Source organism: Scylla paramamosain, chromosome 2 (assembly GCF_035594125.1).
Source record: "Scylla paramamosain isolate STU-SP2022 chromosome 2, ASM3559412v1, whole genome shotgun sequence".
NCBI classification, from domain to species: domain Eukaryota; kingdom Metazoa; phylum Arthropoda; class Malacostraca; order Decapoda; family Portunidae; genus Scylla; species Scylla paramamosain.
In genome coordinates, this window is record NC_087152.1 from 9047767 (window position 1) to 9069883 (window position 22117).

At 41.2% G+C, this 22117-nt stretch overlaps 1 protein-coding gene across 1 annotated transcript; it reads right to left on the reverse strand.

Annotated features, from left to right (window-relative positions):
* Window positions 1-16356: 16356 nt before the first annotated feature.
* Window positions 16357-21510, reverse strand: LOC135106889 (myb-like protein H; the record flags this gene model as incomplete). Its single annotated transcript, XM_064016268.1, has 2 exons — window positions 16357-17151; window positions 21417-21510. Coding segments are annotated over 2 exons (450 nt in total), but the record flags the coding sequence as incomplete, so codon positions are not given.
* Between the last annotated feature and the right edge of the window lie 607 nt (window positions 21511-22117).

The window sequence follows — 22117 nt, forward strand, 5'->3', positions numbered from 1 at the left end:
TATATATATATATATATATATATATATATATATATATATATATATATATATATATATATATATATATATATATATATATATATATATATATATATATATATATATATATATATATATATAAACAAACCTACGTACAGTACTATAAATCTATAATTTTATAAGCACATTTTTTTATTTTTTTATTACTGACCCCTATACATATATTTCTATAACGCAAAAACTACCAAAACCAACCTCGCATTCTCCATTTATTCCTTTCCTTTCCCCATTCAGCCAAACTTCCACAGTACCATGAACGTGAACAAAGCACAACCACAACAGTACAAAGCGAGCATCAAGTTTACCAAATCACACGCCTTACAATCCTTCCACTCATCCCCTGTAGTAAGCTGCTCAAGTTACGGTCACAAGAATCAGCGAACATGTGTATTATTCTTCATCCATTGTGGTCCAGACAGCCACGGAAGGGTAATGTAGGTGTAAGTCTAATAATTTCTCCATGAGCGTAAGTCACGTCAGGTTAGAGCGTTGGCCTTTCATGGCGTGCGATTTACGATTATGCTTTCACGCCTCATCCACTGTTAGATCACGTCGCGAGGGAGAGAGGGGAGGAATATGTACGTAAATAGCGATGTGGAAGAGGGAGAATGAGATCACTACCAGAAGGAGATGCTTGGGTGAGAAACAGGACGTGCTGCATGAGGGGTTTCTTGTATCGTGTTTCAGTACAATGGAAGTGATGATAATGTAATAGTGTAGTGATAGTACTGATAATAGTAGCAATAACCTTATTTCACCTTGATGCATTGGTATCTTATTATAAAAAGCAACAACAATAAACAAGGATTAAAAAAGGTGTTTTAATAATATAGTAAGAAGAATCATATCTATCCTTTTACACTAGTATCAATATATATATATATATATATATATATATATATATATATATATATATATATATATATATATATATATATATATATATATATATATATATATATATATATATATATATATATATATATATATATATATATATATATATATATATATATATAAAGAATACGGATGTTGCTTAATAATATTGCCTATAAATAAGGTAACAGACAACCAAATCATGATCACCCCTTTAGCTCAGTATTGAATATCATAAACATTTCTCTCGGGTCATCAATCACAAATTAACTCAAACATTGATAAAGGACAATTCAGCCGTGAACCATGAATCAATCCACACAGAAAACAATTAACTATTAAAACCACAAAACATAACATACCAATAAGCTTAGTTTTTATACAAGAGAACTTTTGATCATACGAGAAGAAAATATAAGAGAAATGAGAGAGAGAGAGAGAGAGAGAGAGAGAGAGAGAGAGAGAGAGAGAGAGAGAGAGAGAGAGAGAGAGAGAGAGAGAGAGAGAGAGAGGTGGGGAAGGGAAGTGGCGTGCTTAATAGGCTTACAGACCAGACAGGAGGCGAAAAGAGATGAGACAGAAAAGTTTGTAGGTGGAACTTAGCAGATGTTGGCACAGTGCCGTGAATCATGGAGGAGGGAACGCCTTTGTGCAGCTGTGGACCTGTAATTGGTGGTGGTGGTGGTGGTGGTGGTGGTATGTAGAAAATTGTTGCTTGGGTAGAGAACGGGGATAGATACAGAAGAACCGCTTTACCTACAGCAAAAATAGTAGTAGTAATTGTAGTACTAGTAGTGGTAGTAGTAGTAGTAGTAGTAGTAGTAGCAATTTGGTAGTAGTAGTAGTAGTAGTAGTAGTAGTAGTAGTAACGACATGTAAAAAAAAATTTTGTTTGCGTAGAGAGAAGGAAATAGTGACGAATGCGAAGGACAGCTTTACCTACTGCCATAATGGTAGTAGTAGTAGTAGTAGCAGTAGCAGCAGTAGTAGTAGTAGTAGTAGTAGTAGCAGTAGTAGTAGTAGTAGTAGTAGTAGTAGTAGTAGTAGCACTAGTAATAGTAGTAGTAGTACCTTCACTAAAGTCTTAACGACCACATCTCCAGCATTCCTTCTAAGTCTACCCTGGAAATGACTGACTTGAAAAGGGAAAGAGGAAAGGAAGGAGGAGAGGAAGGAAGGAAGGAAGGAAGGAAAGAGAGGAAAAGGATGGATTTAGTGGAGAAGGAACGAGCTTACGGTGCGAGACAAGGCTGGCTTAATGGTGCTGGCTAGTCCTTAAGTGGTAAGTGGAAAAGAATGTATGGGGAGGGATTAGCCTGTATGTGGGTGTTGGTGGGTGGGTGTGTATGGATGTGACAAGAGCAAGCTGATGGGAGGACAGGGAGTGGACGAGGCGAGTGATGGGCTTTGTTGGGTGGAGATAAGGGGGAGATGAATAGAAAGAAATGGAGTACTACTTAAAAGCATCTTCACGTCTTCATCTTGTCTCGGGTGAAGATGAAATAGAAGGAAGGAATACTTAGACATGAGAGAAGCATTAACTAGAGTGATAAGGATCCTTTTAACTGATTATTTTTCATATTTAACGCTCTCTCTCTCTCTCTCTCTCTCTCTCTCTCTCTCTCTCTCTCTCTCTCTCTCTCTCTCTCTCTCTCTCTCTCTCTCTCTCTCTCTCTCTCGCAAATCCCTAATCCCTAAACACAAAAACTGCCCCTTTACATCACATTCCCAACATATTTTACGAAGAGTTATCACGAAAACCATAAACTTTCACGCATCACGGAATCCTTTGGTTGCCATGTTTACGTTGTATATAGACGCGAGATGTGCTACGCCCTAACAGTTTTTTTTTATATTATTATTATTCTCCTTTTTTTCAACTTTTTTTTTTTTTTGGTAGGAAGGGAGAAAATAAGATGTGGGTCGGGAGTCTTGCCAGGGGGAATCGATCAAGCCGTCGCCTTTGAAGTATAATGAAGACTCCGGGACGCCTCGCTGGAGCCAGACAGTAATTGCCAATATCAAAAATTTCATTAAAGCCCAGGTAGAAGACCCTTTGAGTTGGGAACAGAGAAAAAGGACGAGGAGGAGCAGGAGGAGCAGCAGGAGGAGGATGAGAATGAGGCTTAAGGAGTGAAGGGGGAAAGGAGAGGAGGAGGATGGGTAAAGATAGATAGATTGGGAGGTAAAGGGGGTAGGTAGGCGTAAGTGGATGAATAGATAGAGAGAAAGATAGGTGGTTGCTGATAAATATATTGATATACCGATAGACTGATAGATAAATAGACAGGTAATAGATATATAGATCGATATGTAAATCAGTGGATAAGAGATAGGTAGATAGATAGATAGATACTCTGACGCAAAGACAGACAGACACAGACAGACAGATAGATAGATAGATGGAAAGATAGATATAGAAATAGATATGGATGATACTGGAAAATATTCATAGGTAAAGTGATAGATAGACGTACAGACAGACGTGTATGTATAAACAGGTAAACAGATGGTTAAATAGATAGATACTGGTTACGCGTTAATGGAATTGAAAATGAAGTGACGGCAGCAAACAAACACGTGTTTCGTAATTAATTTTCCGGATGCTCGACATTTATCATCCAATTCACAAATGTGTTTTCAAATTATTAAACCCCAAAAACAACAAAATGAAAAAAAAAATATTAGAGAAATGTGCATGCTGCTGCTACGCTTATGTGAAAATTTCATGTTATCTTTTAATCTCCGTGATTATACCATTTTTTGTATTGTTCTGATGATTTTGTTATTGTTGTTGTTGTTGTTGTGGTGGTGGTGGTGGTGGTGTTGATGTTATCCACTTGTTATAGCTGTTGCTTTTTTGCTGCCACTGAAAATATTGAGAAGTAGAGAGAGAGAGAGAGAGAGAGAGAGAGAGAGAGAGAGAGAGAGAGAGAGAGAGAGAGAGAGAGAGAGAGAGAGAGAGAGAGAGAGAGAATTTTTCATTCCTTTCCGTGTTTTTTAGATCTTTCGTAGATAAACACACACACACACACACACACACACACACACGAAGGTAATACTCCCTAACACAAACATAACATTTGTGCAGAGTAGATCATTGCACCTAGGGAGGAGGAGCAGGACGAGGACTCGCAACAGACCTTGACCTGCCTGCCTCCTGCACCCGCCAGCCGGAGTGGAGTTCCCCAAGGGAGTGTGGTTGTGCTGGGAGGGACGTAACATTTCCTGTCGTGTCCGCCGTTGTGTGCCAGGGTCGACATTTGCACTCGTTAATGCGTTCCTTTATCGCCTTACACACGCCAGATGCCCCGGGAACCATCACTTTAGATAGACACTTCTCGCAAATTATTCCTATTTTTGTCTTCACTTATGGTAGAAAATGTTTGGGGTAAATATGTGTCTCGTAAACCTTTTTCCATTCTTTACCCACTTTGTCTTTTAAGTTCGTTCTTTATCTTGGCTCTTTTTTTTTTCATTTTCTTTCATCTCTTTCTCAATAGTATTCATACAAACATTCCTTTCCTTCATAAAATTAAATAATTTCTTTTATTCCATACGTTTTATTATTCATCCAGTTCATCTCCTGACTCCAGTTTCTCATTGTTCGTTTTCATATTTTTCTACCTCACTTTAAAATGCTAAAATTTGCTCTGTTTGATATGTCTTTTTTTCACCCTGCCCTCCACACTCACTTTATTTTTTTTATTCCTACATTATTTTCCTCCACATTCGTTTGCTTTCATTCCCCTCTGTTCACATAACACTTTCTTAACCTATTTTATATATTTCTCCATTCTGTCTCTTTCCATACCTCAATTTTTTTTTATACCTGAATTGTTTTTTTCTTCATATTATTTTACCTTCATTGTTCATTTTTCACACAACACAAATATGTCCTCATTTCATTATTTCTTTACATTTTCCACCCTGTCCCTCTCCGCACTTTCATCTTTACACCTACATTGCTTTATTTTTTTCATATTCTTTAACCTCCATCTTTCTTTTTATCACACGGCACTGTGTCACCTTATAAGGTTAAAACATAATGACCCACTATATATATTTTGTCCTTTAGTCACCTCGTTGTTCTGTGCACATTCATTTTTTCACCTAGATTATGATTTTTTTTTTCATATTCCTTTATACCTTCATCTTTCGTTATTCACCCTACAACAACAACAACAACAGCAACTAAAACAACAAGAACAACATTAAAAACTTCCCTTTCCCTAATTCTCTCTTCATCTCCCACCCACAGGCTCCTCTCATCACAACCATTCATCATCCCCCGGCGTTCTTTTCACTCATCCACCTATTCCTTCCCTGCCCATCACCCCTCCCTGCCTCCCTCGTCCCGTGATGTTCCCCTTTCTCACTATTTTTACCTGTCAGTCTCCCTCCGTCCCCCCCTGCTGAGCCACACAACTGCTGGGAATCATTTAAGGCAGCGACACATCCATTTTCTTCCTCCTGCTAATGGTGGTAATTATGACTCTCCAGATCACCTCTTTTGGGAGACGTGATGGAGTGAGTAGTAGTAGTGGTAGTGGTGGTGGTGGTGGTAGTGGTAGTGGTAGTACTAGTAGTAGTAGCAGTAGTAGTAGTAGTAGTAGTAGTAGTAGTAGTAGTAGTAGTAGTAGTTAGTAATAGTAGTAGCACTGGTAGCAATGGTAGCAGTGATACTAAGAGTAGTAGTAGCAGTGGTAGTGATAGTGGTGGTGATGGTGGTGGTGGTGGTGGTGTGTGTGTGTGTGTGTGTGTGTGTGTGTGTGTGTCTATCATGTTACTTTTTAACTAATGATGTATGTGAAAAGTCTCTCTCTCTCTCTCTCTCTCTCTCTCTCTCTCTCTCTCTCTCTCTCTCTCTCTCTCTCTCTCTCTCTCTCTCTCTCTCTCTCTCTCTCTCTCTCTCTCTCTCTCAGCTTTCAAGGAGTAGTTAAATACGCAGAAATTTGCCACTCTGCTGCTAAAACACTCACGTTAGTTTATGTGGGAATAATCTTTTGTAATACTGTTATAACATATGTAAAACTTTCATTATTTCTCTGATTATCTGTAGTAGATATACGTGAAGAGCGAGCGAGAGAGAGAGAGAGAGAGAGAGAGAGAGAGAGAGAGAGAGAGAGAGAGAGAGAGAGAGAGAGAGAGAGAGAGAGAGAGAGAGAGAAAATGTGGTTGTATATACTTGTATGAGTTTAAGTTTTTCTTCTTTTTGGCAGCTTATTATTATCATTATTATTATTATTATTATTATTATTATTATTATTATTATTATTATTATTTTTATTATTGTTGTTATTATTATTATTATTATTATTATTATTATTATTATTCATAATTTGGATTCCTTTACTTTTATTTTCGTTCGCCTCTAGTTTTACTTTTGTATATATTTTTCATTTTTTTATTATTGTTTCTACTGTTCCTTTTTATTCTTATTTTCTAATATTCTATTATTTTATTACTAGTCTTTTTAACATTTCGTTTCCTAATGTTCCTATTTTTCAAAGATTTTTATTCACTTTTAAGTACAATTCGGCTTTCTTTATACTTCTCAAAATTTTCTATTCCATGTGGTCGCTGAAGCGTTGGTCTGGCAGCGGGTCCTCCTCCTTCACCCACTTACTCTTATTGGCGTCCAGAGGAAGTATTCAAATCATGGCGATTCTGAAGGAAGAAATTGTGTGTGGTGGTCCGCCAAACCCATTACTTAGCGGCGCTCGTGAAAGGAGGGAATGCCGGGAGCGACTATATGGTGGATGGCGCTATCTGCACAACTCACGGGGAATACATATGTAGAAGATAGATTGTAGTACGTACGAGAGGTTGTATTAGGATATGTCAGGCTTAGTACTGTGATTTTGGCTGCTCTTGTATTATTTGTCTGCATTTCCTCGAGTCATCTGCTGTTTTTTTTTTTTCCATGTTTTGGCTCGTTTATGAAAGATATAACGGAATATCCATTGTTTGGCCTTATTACCTGTCAATATTCCTCGTATCATGTTACTCAGTATTTTTTTCTTTTTTTTTCTTTTACGTTCTCTTTCACTTACGAAAAAATACAATCGGACTTCCATTATTCAGGATTGTAAATTTACTTTATTCTGAATTATCTTTACGTAGAATCTGATGCTAAAATCCAATCGGCTTGAACTGCTTCCTGCTTCGCATCTGAGCTAGCTAGATAGGTAGTATAAAGCAACCATCACACCGACAATTTTTAGATCAACTCAGCAATCCTAAGCAGAAAAATAGAATCCTCATGGAACTATCGAACAGCTGACAGGCCACAGTTGGTTGATTAAAGGCGAGGCCGTGGTGATGGCGACATTCCCCTCCAAGTCCTGCTAATGTCTTGCCATTCTCGTCACAAATCGTCGTGGGTTTAAAAAATCACGCACGTAGTGGACATTTAGCCCCTGGTTGATTGCGACGTCAATCAAATACAGTCCCGGAAGGGCAGCTGCGGCCACGAGAACCGTCTGTGTTTTCGCCTTACCTTAAAATTTATAGGAAAAATAATAGTAAATAGTTAAATGAATAGATAAAAGATACGATTAGATCCATGTCAGTGTTTGAAACGTGTGTTATGAGGGTGGGGATGAGTGGGTGTCTGTGTCCGTGTCTGCGTGCGTGTGTGTGTCTGTGTGTGCACGTGCTCCCGCTTCGTGACTAGACGTAGCTCTCTGGTGTGTGGCTGGCTGGCTGGAGGGAGGAAGGCAGTGACACCCTAAGTGGGTCTTCGCGTGCTGGGAAGTTGACGGGGCCTGTCACCGCACGGCCAATTACCGCCATTCGACCACCACCACCACCACCACCACCACCAAAACCACCAACACTACCACAGCCATCATTAGCAACACCACCACAAACACCACCACTACCAACACCAGCACCACCTCCACCAGCACCACCATCATCATCATCATTATCAACACAACCACCAAAACCTCCATCACCATCAAAACCCCCACCACCAACTACACCACAACAATGACCACCACCACCACAACCTCCACCACCACCACCACCACTACAACCAACACCACCACCACCACTACAACCAGCACCAACACCACCAACAACAATTAAAACAACCTAATAGGCCCCTATACACAAAAAAAAAAAATCAGGGAGAAAGCAAAGACAAAATTCAAGAAGATGAGGACGACGACAAGAATGACGATGATGGAGGGGAAATAAAAAGAAAAAAAGTAGGAGCATGGGAGAAGTGGGAGAGGAGAGGGGGGAGAGTGTTGCTTGACGCTCACAACACTCCTGCAAGCGTCCAGGATTCAGGCGTGCTTGTGTTTTACTGACACAGACGCGGATATTCGAAGTAGTGAACGCTGATTGGTTATTATAAAGTACTGAGAGGCTATTGATTGGCGGAATGAATTAGAATGGAGGAGGGAGGAGAAAGATGATGAAGAGGAGGAGGTGGTGAAAGTAATGGAGGAGGATGAGGAGGACAAGGAGAATGAAGATGAAAAAGAACAACAACAACAACAACAACAACAACAACAACAACAACAACAACAAAATGAAGATTGCAAATAACTACAAATAAAACCAAGCAACAACAAAAACAGGCATTTTAACCCTTGCCAGACTGTATGAGATCTGTACCAGTAATGAGGTACAGAGCAGACACAGCACAATAGAGCAGAAGACAGAACAGTAAAAGAGAAGGAGAAGGAATAGAAGTACGAGGAGATGTAGACAGAGGAGGGGAAGGGAGCAGCAGGCAGAAGGAAAGTGAGTCGGAAACTAGTGTACATAGGTAGATGAGGTGCACGGCTGTACGTAAACCAGCTCTCATGTGTTCTTCCACGTCGCTGAATGTGTGCACACGTGTACAAACACATCCATATTCATTCCTGATCATGGGAGTGGAGGTGCATGTGGTACGAACGAAGGGGTGCTCTCTCTCTCTCTCTCTCTCTCTCTCTCTCTCTCTCTCTCTCTCTCTCTCTCTCTCTCTCTCTCTCTCTCTCTCTCTCTCTCTCTCTCTCTCTCTCTCGCTCTCTCTCAGTACATTAACCCTCACCACACGCATCATTAATGACTCTCAAGGTCTTTAACTTAAAACTACATGAAACTAAAAGTAAAACCACAAGGGAAATCTCCAACTCCTCCTCCTCCTCCTCTTCCCACACCCAGGTTCTGTTTTCTTTCTTTTTTTTTCGAGGATAAGGTTGATTTTTTCCTTTTCTTAGGTTTATTTAGGATGGTTGGCGAGTGGTTCTATTGTATTGCTCTTTCTTTTCTTATTTTGTTTTATTTTTTTGTTTTGTTTTGGTTCTGTATTTTGTCTAAGTTTGTCTCTGTTTTCCGTACCTCGTATTTTTTAAAGGGTGTGATGGTAGTAAACGTAATAGTGGCCGTAACACGCACGTTCAGACAGAAACAGTTAATAGTCTTTCCCATTCTAAGAACATGAGTCAGGGAAATGAAGGTTAGAATGACAATAAAATGGTTTGAGATGAAGAATAAATAATTTTTTTTTTTTCATTAGAACAAAATCGAATAAGTGCAAGAGAGATCAAGGCCAAAATAAGAATGAAGAAGTAGTATAAATAAAAATGTACTAAACTCTTTCCCATACTAAGAACAAGATAAACAAAACCAAAAGAGATGAGGAGCAGAATGCGAATGAGACAAAAAATAAATAAATAAAAATCTTTCCCATGATAAGAACAACAACAACAAGAACAAGAGCAACAAAAGTAAAGACCAGAATGAGAATGAAAAGTTTTAAATGCCCTGTCTTTCCTCCTCCTCCCACAATCTTCCTCCCCCAGTAACCTTCCTCCCCTCTCTCATGCTGACCAAGGAAGAGGGAAAAATATCAATATAATAAAAGATAGGACTCCTGTTTTGTACTATTATGAAATTAGTGTGTATAAGATCCTGATTGGCATTCCCAGCGCTCCACCCTCGTTATTTTTGCTTGCTCATGACTCACACGAGAAGAAAAGAGAAATGATGTTTAGTCACCCATGAGTTAGTTATGAGTCGTGTTGCTAGTGCTGTTGATGATTGTGAGATTGAATGAGTAGATGAGTAAGAAGTGCTGAGAATAATGATAATGCTAATAGTACAAGGAGTGAATGGCAATGATGAGAATGTGAGGAGGAGGAGAAAGAGGATAGTAATAATAATAACAATAATAATAATAATAATAATAATAATAATAATAATAATGATAATAATAATAATAATAATGGCAACAATAATAATAAATTGTATGCAAGCAAACTAGTTTGTTGCCGAACGTGCGTCCACCGTGGGAGAGAGAGAGAGAGAGAGAGAGAGAGAGAGAGAGAGAGAGAGAGAGAGAGAGAGAGAGAGAGAGAGAGAGAGAGAGAGAGAGGTGGGAACGTTGGGGGACCTTGTTGATGGATGATTTGTAGAAAAGGTAAATGAACAGGAGTAGTAGTAGTGGTAGTAGTAGTAGTAGTAGTAGGAGGAGTAGGAAGAGGAAGAGGAGGAGGAGGAGGAGGAGGAGGAGGAGGAGGAGGAGGAGGAAGAGGAGGAGGAGGAAGAGGAGGAGAAGCAAGAGGAAGAAAAAAATAAGGAAATTGGGTTTCTGTTAGGTCTTTAAAGAACTGCTGTTAAATGTACACACACACACACACACACACACACACACACACACACACACACACACACACACACACACACACACACACACACACACTAAAAGAGAAAAAACATACATACACAACCAATAGAAAACATCATCATTACCAGCATGTATTTGGGTGTGTGTGCGCGGGCGTATACGAATGTATGTGCGTACGTACGTATAAATATGTGTGTGGCTAGACAGAGAAGAGAAGGGGGTGCGGGTGTTGGAGAGAGATGGGGGGATAGGGGCAGGGATGGTGGTGAGTAAGGGAGGGGGGTAGGGGAGTGGGGTGAGGAGATCCAGACGATGAATAATGTATGTCCCGTTCAAACAAGTCCACGAGGATCCGCCTGCCGCGTCTTGCCCCGAATGCCGGAGAGGGAGCGAGCAGGAGAGGGCCGAGGGTGACGGGACTGCGGGGCGGGAGGTCGCGCTCATCCGTCGTCTGTCCTAATGCGTGGCTGGATTGTTGCCGAGCGTGCGTCCACCGTGGGAGAGAGAGAGAGAGAGAGAGAGAGAGAGAGAGAGAGAGAGAGAGAGAGAGAGAGAGAGAGGTGGGGATGGGAACGGTGGGGAGCCTTGTTGATGGATGATTTGTAGAAAAGGTAAATGAACAGGAGTGGTGGTAGTAGTAGTAGTAGTAGTAGTAGTAGTAGTAGTAGTAGTAGTAGTGGTAGTAGTAGTGGTAGTAGTAGTGATAGGAGGAGGAGTAGGAGGAGGAGAAGCAAGAGGAAGATAAAAAAGGAAATTGGGTTTCTGTTAGGTCTTTAAAGAACTGCAGTTAAATGTACACACACACACACACACACACACACACACACACACACACACACACACACACACACACACACACACACACACACACTTTAAGTCCCAGAGTGCTATTTAGCCCAACAGATCAGCTATCAATCCTCATCTAATTTACGCGGGATCCTCTTTGGTCGTGTCGTAATTTATGAACCTCCTCCCTTCTCCCTTTAAAGCGCGCACGCATCCATCATCACGCCTGTCTTGGGATGACTGGAGCTGTTAAGGTGACTCGAGTTGCTTGTTTTCATCTAAAGCTGTATTTAAAAGGAAGGTAAGAAAAAATAACTCTCAAATAGGGTGCTGGGTGCGTGGAATAAACTCTTTGATTAGGTTCTCGGTGTTGAGTCAATAGGAAGCATATATTAAAGAAATTTATGGATGAGGATGATAGGCGAACTTAGGTTTGGGATGAGAAGAAATTGATTTTCAAATACCGTGGTTGATGGCTGGAATATACTTAGTTATTAAGTTGTTAGAGCAAAGTTAATGCGGAGTGTATGATATGAGACAGATTTGTGGCAGGTGAACGTACTTAGAGAACAGGAAGAAATTGGTTCTCAAATAAAGTGAGTAGTGGATGCCTGGAATAGGAGGAGCTAGTGCATAGTCAATAGGGAACTTTAATGGAAGATTTAGACAAATATGTGGTAGGTGGACATAGGTATAAAACAGACGGAAATTACTTCTCAAACAGAGTGAGTAGTGAAGACGAGTAGACGGAGACAGAGCAGAGCCAGTAGGGAACTTTAAGGAAAAAATTAAAAAGATTTATTAATAGGGACGACTGATGATTATAGTCTATGTGAGTATCCGCCACGTGTAAGCTTGATGACCCCTTGCAGCTTCCCTTATGTTCTCAGGTTTCGAATATTTGAAATAGGAGATGTTCTGCCGGCAGATGAAGGAGGGGGATCCAATAATAAGCCTGGAAAACTGGAAAATTAATAGAGTAGGGTAGGGAAACTTTTAATTTCACGGGGGAGAATTACAGGAAAAGTGTTGTGATATGATTCTTCATAGAAAACAAAAAAAAAAAAAAAAAAAAAATATGCAAGATGAATCAGCAGCACTTCTCTGGCCATCGCGAATTGTTACAGGAAAACAGACCGAAGAAATACAACAGTATTCAGATAATAACACGAATTGAAAACGTAGAAGAAAAAAATAAAACGGACTATTCACTAAATTATGAAGGAAGGGAGAAGAAAGGAAAGGGAAGATACTGGTGAACGGAACGGAGGTAAGGGAAGCAAGGAGAGAGAAATTAAGTTGGAGGAGGCGGAGGGGAAGATGGCCTACGGTTTAACGACCTGTTGGGGAGGGAAAGGGGAAGGGTGAGGAGTTGTACGGATGTTGGGAGGCTTGGAAGGGATGGGAAGGGAAGGGGGAGGAGGAGAGCGGGTCTTTCTGGAGATCTTGCTCTAGTATCCCCCCTTCCTCTCTCCTTCCTCCTTAACCTCCTCCTTCCTACTCTCCCCTGAAGCAGCAGAGACGCCCCCCGTGGTTAACAAGGGTGTTTTGGTGGATGGGTGAAACAAAAAATCTGTTGAAAAATTGTACAGTGTAGTCTCACAAAAGAAGGTGAAAGGAGGCGCTGTGAGGTTATATTTGGTACTGTGATGTGGTGCGGTGTGCGGTGTTATGTGGTGCTGTTATGTACTATGGGATGCGTGGTTTATGATGTGGTATGGTGTGATGTGTTGTGTACCCTGAGACATAACCGCGTGAGTGAGATATATAACTGCTAATAGTATGCATTTTAAAGGAAAATATTAATTTATTGAAGAAAGCAAAACAAGACAGCACACAGGACGCTTACTTGCTTTATTGGCAGAGAAATGAAAAATACAAATAAAAGAAACTTGATAGGGTTGCAATGAAAATTTAAAGTCAGGGTCACGTACGAAAATTAATGTTTTCCCTGGAAATATTGAAAGCAAGGCAGTTTTCAGGACAAGACAGAAAAGTGGAGTGGTTGAGAGCGTCGTGGGGGCGTGAGTGGAAGCCTCTCTGTATTCATAAGTCTCTTTACTTGCCCCACAAAGTGACACAAGGTTATTTTTAGTGTGCCAGTGAAGAGGAGAGTGGAAGCATAAATACACTGACTGACTATAGTAATAATGGTAATAATAATAATAATAATAATAATAATAATAATAATAATAATAATAATAATAATAATAATAATAATAATAATAATAATAATAACAATAACTGTATATTTAACACAGGTGTCAGTGAGGGAGCTTCATCACATGCCTCAGTTAGTACAGTGCAAAATCATTGTTACCCGAAATGTTTGAAGCTGCCTGATGCAGAAAGGGAGGGAACTTGTCAATAAAAGATGTGAGAAACAAGAATATTTTATTTGTTCATATCATTGTTTGGCAAGTGCAAAATCAATTTTTCCATTATTGCTTCCTGCTCTCCAGTGCAGAAGGAATAGATAACTTGCCAAAAGATAACAAAATGATTGTTATGATTTATCTCTGGTTATTGTTTAGGAAATGTAAAATCAGTACTACCTATAATGCATACAACTGTCCAACACAGTATATAACAAAATCGTATGTCAAAAGATATCAAGGAGACAAGAATGTTTTGTCTCTTCATATCGGTGCTCGGGAAATGTTATTCTCGTGTTGCAGTCTATATATCTCGTTTTCATTCCCTGCTTTTAACTTTTCCGAAAACTGACTGCACTTCAATAAAGTCAAGCGTTGCCTGCAGCGTGGCGGCGAGTGTCCGTGTGCTGCCGGCCCACTCCATGGTTTTTATTCATTTATCTATTTTTATATTCTCCGGGTGAGCCTCGCCGCTGATCGCCCGGTAATGGACAAGTAATCGCTAAATGAAATAATAGAGAGAGAGAGAGAGAGAGAGAGAGAGAGAGAGAGAGAGAGAGAGAGAGAGAGAGAGAGAGAGCGCACACCATCCCACCCACCTGCCCACCCACTGAACCCCTGGCCTCCCCACACATACACGTACGTACACACACAATGGTTTCAACGGCGCTACCACCACCACCACCACCACCACCACCACTACCACCACCACCACCACCACTACCACCACCATCACACGCCCCTGTCCATGCACGCGCTCACGGCTGCGGGAAATTGGGAAGTTAATGCCTGTTATCCCTGGCAATCTGCGACGCGGCGGGCATACGGGCGATGGATCAGGCCGCGGGTATTCATTTGCGGTCGTCGGGCAAAGCTAAATGGAAGAGCATTTAACGGGCGCGTGAGGATACAGGCGAGGGACTGACTACGTACATGCATTGCTTTCCAGCGTCCGCCTCACCATCCCAGGCACTGTCGCCGCCACTGAAGGGAGGAGGGACATGGGACTAGGTTGAGTATGGTGTGTATGGTGAGGCAAAATTCAGCTTCATGGCTTCCTGCGACTAACACCACAACCACCACTTTTGTTGTATACCTGTCTTTTTCTAAATGATAAAGAACAAGACTGACTGGAAACTGGAAACTGGAAAATTCTCTCTTTCTCTCGTATATACTGAACATTCATTAGCGTCATCATATGGACTTTTATTTTATTTATTTATTTTATTTATTCATTTATTATTTATTTATTTGTTATTTGTTTTATTTTATTTATTTTTTATTATTATTTTTATTTATTTATTTATTTTTTTTTGAGGGGCGAGACGAGACAGTGATTAGAAAGTGTAGATGGAGTTTATTGTGTCCTTTACTATCACCATCGTCACCGTAACCGTCACTGTAAGCCAAAAGCATGTTCACTGAAAGTATCACTTTCAACACCATCATTATCACATTATCACAATGATGATTTTGAAGGAGAAATGGATGGATAGTGCCTTAAACCTGCTCTTTATCATCATCATCCACAATTACACCATCTGTCCCCACCACGGTGTCACGAGAAACCACCACCACATCGAAGCCAGTCACCATTACACCACATACACCTTTCTACACTACTACACCACCAAGTACCATTATTACCACCACATCATCATCTTTCTACACCACAATACAATACCATAAACATAATAACCATCACCACCTCTACTACACCGAGTCTCCATACCGCTACACCACTACCACCACCACCAAAACCATCACCACCTGTGTCTGGAGGAGGGGAAGGAGAAGGAAAAGGGAAGGTCAGGGTGCCGTGACCCCAACCAACGGGGCTTTTGTTTTTAATTTAATTTGGTTGGTGGTCAGACTGTGTGAGACCGGTCAGAGGAGGAGGTCAGAGGAGGTGGAGGAGGAGGAGAAGGAGGAGGAGGAAGAAGAAGAAGAAGAAGAAGAAGAAGAAGAAGAAGAAGAAGAAGAAGAAGAAGAAGAAGAAGAAGAAGAAGAAGAAGAAGAGAAGGAAGAGGAGGAAGAGACGAAAAAAGGTTTTGGCATCTTGTCTATCTGTCTGTCTGTTTGTTTGTCTTTCTGCTTCATTATTTGTATATCGTAACTCTTTTTATGTTCGACTGTTTCTCTTACTAACACTCTCTCTCTCTCTCTCTCTCTCTCTCTCTCTCTCTCTCTCTCTCTCTCTCTCTCTCTCTCTCTCTCTCTCTCTCTCTCTCTCTCTCTCTCTCTCTTTCAGTCTTTTTCTTACTGGATTTTAGAGTTTGCTTTCCATAATTTGCTAGGTCATTCTTTTATTATCTGTTCCTCCGGCCTTTTTTTTTTTTTTTTTTATACAAGTAGAGCAGCGTCGGTTCTGGACAGAAAGAATGAGGGAAAAATAAGTCTGTTAACTGCAGCATCCATAAGAAGGCGAGACAGTAGGAGAGATCAAAATCAAGGCTAGTTTAGTGTATGAAATATCTTGTTATTTCTCTCTTGAAGTGGTTAATGTCAGAGAGAGAGAGAGAGAGAGAGAGAGAGAGAGAGAGAGAGAGAGAGAGAGAGAGAGAGAGAGAGAGAGAGAGAGGAGTTAGAGAGAGAGAGAGAGAGAGAGAGAACAAAAAAAAGAAAACACGCAGAGAAATTCCAGAGTTTACCAATAAAAGGCATGACGTTATCTGCTGTTTTCTATAATATTATGCACTATTTTTTTTTTATCATTTATATCCTGTACAGTTTCTAAGCTCTGTTCACTTCATACAATTGCATTTTTATAAGTCTATGTATACTGGAGTTAACGTAATAAACTATTCATAGCTATGCATACTATACCTTGTTCTTATAGTGTGTGTGTGTGTGTGTGTGTGTGTGTGTGTGTGTGTGTGTGTGTGTGTGTGTGTGTGTGTCTGTGGCAGAGGTCAGAGAGTAAGGGACGGGCCGGAGGGCAGTGACTCGAGCAGCAGGGAACAGGGCGGAGATGGGACATGGACCGAAAGAGGAGAGAGAGAGAGAGAGAGAGAGAGAGAGAGAGAGAGAGAGAGAGAGAGAGAGAGAGAGAGAGAGAGAGAGAGAATCAAGAATAGTGATAATTCAATTAGTAGTTGTAAGAATGGTAGGGATAGTAGTAGTAGTAGTAGTAGTAGTAGCAGTAGTAGTAGTAGTTGTTGTTGTTGTTGTTATTGTTGTTGTAAGAGAAGAAGGGGAAGCAAGAGAAAGAGGAGAATGATAATGAGAAGGAGAAGGTGGAGGAAAAGGAGGAGGAGGAAAAAGAGGAGGAGGAGGAGGAGGAGGAGGAGGAGGGCACCAACATCTCATAATTCACATCACTGCGGTTTTGCCCTCCCTCTCTGACCTGTACCCTCCTCCTCTTCCTCCTCCTCCTCCTCCTCCTCCTCCTCCTCCTCCTCCTCCTCCTCCTCCTCCTCCTCCTTCCTTCCTTGACCACACACACTAGGTTCGCACGGCAGCAGCAGCATCAAGTGTGTCTTTGCCATTCCCCGCATGATCTGCCAAGCCTCCTGCACCCGTCGTGTGCGTTTGCCTTCGTTACTTTTCGTTATGATGGCGTTGATGGTGGTGGTGGTGGTGAAGGTGGTGGTGGTGAATACTCGAAAGAGATAAGCCAGGAAAAAGAAAGAAGAAGCTTAGGAAGAACACAAAGGAAGATGCAACAACAGCATGCCTGTAGGTCCTTAGAATGATGTTTGCGATGAATACTGGGAAGAGGAAAGCCAGCAGAAAAAAATAGAAGGGAACACAAAGGAAGCGAAAGCACTAACAGCAGCAGATTTGTAGATCCTTAGAGTGTTGTTGGTGGTTATTGCTGGGAAGAGGAAGTCTACAGTAGGAGGATGAGAGATAAGAGAAAGGAAAGGAGGGAAGGTGAAGCATAAAAAAAATAAGAGCAGGAGGTAAAAAGACGGAGAGGGAAGAGTAAGAGGTAGGAGGAGGAAGATGACGGACAGATATATGAGAAGGAGGAGGAGGAGGAGGAGGTGGCGGAGCAGGAGTATGAGAAGTAAGAGTAGGAGGAGGAGGAGGAGGAGGAGGAGGAGGAGGAGCTGCGTCCCTGTAATGATGAGGAGGAAAGGGGTGCTAATAACCTGATGTTGATGACATATTCACCCAGGAAATAGCGGTGTTCATTTCGTGGATGAAAAAGATATGAAAAAATAGTAGATGCCTCGCGTTATTTATATGCAAAACACACAATCTGGCTAGAGTATTAACCTACCTACCTACACCTACCTACCTACTACCTTCCCTGCTCCTGCCCCACGCGACACAAGCTCTCTCTCTCTCTCTCTCTCTCTCTCTCTCTCTCTCTCTCTCTCTCTCTCTCTCTCTCTCTTGAGGAAAAACACTTTATAATACTCAAATGATTGTGGTGAAGAAGAAGAAGAGGAAGGGAAAGGTGGAAGAAAAAGCAATATTCCAAAGCTCTCTTTTCTGCAACGTGATGATATTCTGATGCTATTCTTTGAAGCTTTGAGTCATGAGAGTGAGGGAGAGGAAGAGAGAGAGAGTGTGGAAAGGGAGGACGAGGAGGAGGGGGGAAAAGATGAAACACAGACTGGCATTTTATTCTAGTGTTTACCAGGAAGTGAAGCGAAAGAATAGTCGGAGCTTAACTATTTCACGAGGCTGGATGATGGGCGGGCGGACACTAATACTCGTGTAACGTGGTGTGGGGAGGACGGTTGTTTTTCTGTATTGAGACTACGGAAGCAGCGAGCACCTGTGTGAAAATATGGAGAGTCGGGAGGGAGTTATATTTAAAACCGAAGCAGACACAAGCTAAACACAGCGGTCTCAAACATGTGGCAGGTATCATTGCGAATTTCAAGACACTTATCCTCGTAATTTTGGATTTTCATACGTAACTGTGTTTTTGGTTTGGCGTCCCCAGTGAATGTGTCACTTTGAATGAGGCACTTCTTGTGATTTTGGATATTCTTTTTTGATAACTCCTTTGGGATTGCCATTTTCAGTGGACCTTTTCTTTTCTTTGTTTTTCTTCTTTATTCTTTTTATTGCCACTGACCAAATCCCCTCTTGCACATGGAAAAAAAACAACCAGGAGGAGGAAAAGGAACAGAAGAGTACCTTACCAAGAGAGGCAGGAGCATAGAAAAACCTCGCGTGCACCTCTAATACTCCCAGAGACATGGAGTGGCCAGCCCCCTCATCACCGCGACACTGTCACTAAACACATCGACTCCACACTCTTTACTAGCCCGGAGTGATCCAGTGCGGTGCCTTTTGCGTCACGATGCAATTGCTGAGTCAATAAAGTGGAGAGAAAAAGATCAGAGTGACACTAAAAGCGGTTCTGGTGATATTTACACGTGGCTGTGAGTAGCGGGGGAGTGTGTGTGTGTGTGTGTGTGTGTGTGTGTGTGTGTGTGTGTGTGTGTGTGTGTGTGTGTGTAGCCAAGCGAGTGTTACGTATTGCAAGGATTAGCAGTAGTGGATTTGCTAGGGTAGTACTTTAGATCCTGAGAGGGAGGAAAGGGGAGCAATGGAGGAAAGTAAGAGGTGTAATGAGAAGGAAAAGGGGGAAGAGAGGTCGGGAGATTTGAGTGGGGTTCTGTAAAAGGTGGTAAGGAGGCATGTTTCCTACTCCTGTGGCCTCGTGTCTTTGTGTACCATTCTCATTTTTTTCTTTCCTTCCTTATTTCCTCCCTTATTTCCTCCTTTCCTCCTTTTCTTCCTTCTTTTTCGTCTTTTTTTCCTCTCATCTTTTTTTCTCCATGAAGCCCTGCTATATCCTCCCTTTCTTCCTTCCTTCCTTCCTTCCTTCCTCGCTCTCTCTCTTCCTTCATCATTTCTTCCTTTTCCTCACATTTTTTTTTCCAAGAGGATCGTTGATATCCTTTCTTTCTCCCTTCTTCCTACCTTCCCTCCTCCTGTTTTCCCTTTTCTTCCTCCCTCCTTTCCTCTCTTATTACCTCGTCCCTCCTCCTTCCTCCCTGTACCATCCATGAGGCCTCCCGCTTGATACCTCGCCCACCGTCGCCTCACAGACAACTAACTAACTCTCTGTAGAGCAATTTTCGCGCCACTAAAAATGTGCTCTGGTGGAATTGCAGTTTACAGCTTGACGCAGAAGGACGTCCCCCCATTCTCTCTCTCTCTCTCTCTCTCTCTCTCTCTCTCTCTCTCTCTCTCTCTCTCTCTCTGGGCCTGTTTTTTTTTTCAATGTTGTTATTAATTTATTATGTTGTGATGCTCAGGGTGTTTTGTTATTAATGGTTTTGTTTTACAGATGTATTACTCATGATGTGTTGCTAATGGTGCTTTGCCAATGATGTGTTATTAATGTTGCTGTGTTATTAATACTGTGTTAAATTATGCTGTTATTAATGCTCTTGTGTTACTGATGACTCTGTGCTGGTAATAATGATACTTAATAATAATCTGTGTCGTTAGTGCTGTGTTTTTAGTGTTATGTTGTCAATGATTTTAACCCTTTCCCTGCTGGTCAGTCTTTCCCATAACCAAGTACAGTTTTTAAAAGTTTTATTTTTTTTACTACTGTCTCATAAAAACGTACTTCTGAAACTTAGCAAGGATGAAATTAACCTCTTATTCATGTTTTTTCTTTTTTTCATGTCCGTCCATACGATTTATTATGGTAATCTAAATGTTAATAAAAGAAGACCATCGCTGTGTCACTACCAATGCCGAGCTACTGATAATGTGTTAATAATTCTTTTGTTGTTAATGATATGCTGTCCTACCTCTTATATTATGGTCTTATATCTATGCTGTGATGTTCTTATGCTGTTATATCCTCTATGTAACCGCTGTGATGTTCCCCCTTCATCTCTGTGCTGTGGTGGTGGTGATGGTGGTGATAGTGGTGCTGCTGGAGGTCTCTGTCTGCTGCAGTGAAGGAGGGAATCTGTGACCCGCTTTTAGCTTCTCCCGAGCGTTAATTTGTGGAATTATTGAAGAATGAGACAAAAGGTTTTCTTAAGGTTTTATTGGATCTTACACTGAGTCCATTAATGAGAGGAAGATGAAGTTAGAGAAGAAAAAAAAGAATAGGAGGATGAGGTGGAGTTGGACGAGGAGGAAGACGAGGAGGAAGAGGAAGAAGAATAAGAAAAGGAAAAGGAAAAAGAAGAAACAAAAGAACAAGAACAAGAACAACAAGGGAAAAGAACAAGGACAAGGAAAAAAGCAAAGGCAGAAGGAAAGAAAGACACCAAGAAGGAAAGAAAAACATTCAGGAAAAAATAAAATAAAGAAAAGATAAAAGAGAAAAAGAAATCATAAAAAAAGAAAGAAAAAAAGAAACAGAAAAAGAAAAGAATGAACAACTAAACTAAATCTATATAGAAGAACGGACGTTTAAAAGGAATCAAGAAATACTTTACGTGGTCGATGACAGAGAGAGAGAGAGAGAGAGAGAGAGAGAGAGAGAGAGAGAGAGAGAGAGAGAGAGAGAGAGTGAGAGTGAAAAACTTCTTCGCTGATTAGGACGAGGAAAGTTGATATGGATAGGGAATTAGCAGCGGCTTCGTCAGTGGCATTTTAGAACTGAACTAACGGGAGTATACCATTTTTTTGCCTCCCATTTTCTTTTCTCTCTCTCTCTCTCTCTCTCTCTCTCTCTCTCTCTCTCTCTCTCTCTCTCTCTCTCTCTCTCTCTCTCTCTCTCTCATTTGATCTCTGTATATCATTTGTTATCTTCAGTATTTTAATTATTTGTTCTTTGTTGTTGTTGTTGTTGTTGTTGTTGTTGTTGTTGTTGTTGTTGTTGTTGTTGTTGTTGTTGCTCTTCTTCTTCTTCTTCTTCTTCTTCTTCTTCTTCTTCGTCTTCGTCATCGTCTTCGTCTTCGTCTTCGTCTTCGTCTTCGTCTTCGTCTTCTTCTTCTTCTTCTTCTACCACCGCTACTATCAATCTCTCTCTCTCTCTCTCTCTCTCTCTCTCTCTCTCTCTCTCTCTCTCTCTCTCTCTCTCTCTCTCTCTCTCTCTCTCTCTCTCTTCCGCCATCTGTAAATAGCACCTTAACACCCCAGTGTAATCCAGGGCAGATAATGGCTTTGTTTCCCCCACGTGTGCATTCTTTCTTCGTCCCGCCGGATTACTTCAGGCCATTGAGAGAGAGAGAGAGAGAGAGAGAGAGAGAGAGAGAGAGAGAGAGAGAGAGAGAGAGAGAGAGAGAGAGAGAGAGAGAGAGAGAGGGTCAGTCAGTCAGTCAGTCAGTCAGTCAGGGGGAAAAGTCAGATAGGCAAAAATAGCAAGAAAATTGAGTGTTGATAGTGAAGACGATTACTCGGCGATGAACGGGAGATAAGGAGGAGCGAGGCGAGGCAAGGAGGAGGCAATTCTGTCAGCGAGGCATTAGTTTGAGGGCCGTGAAAGGCAAGAAGGGAAGGAGGGCCATTACTTCTGACGGCGCTG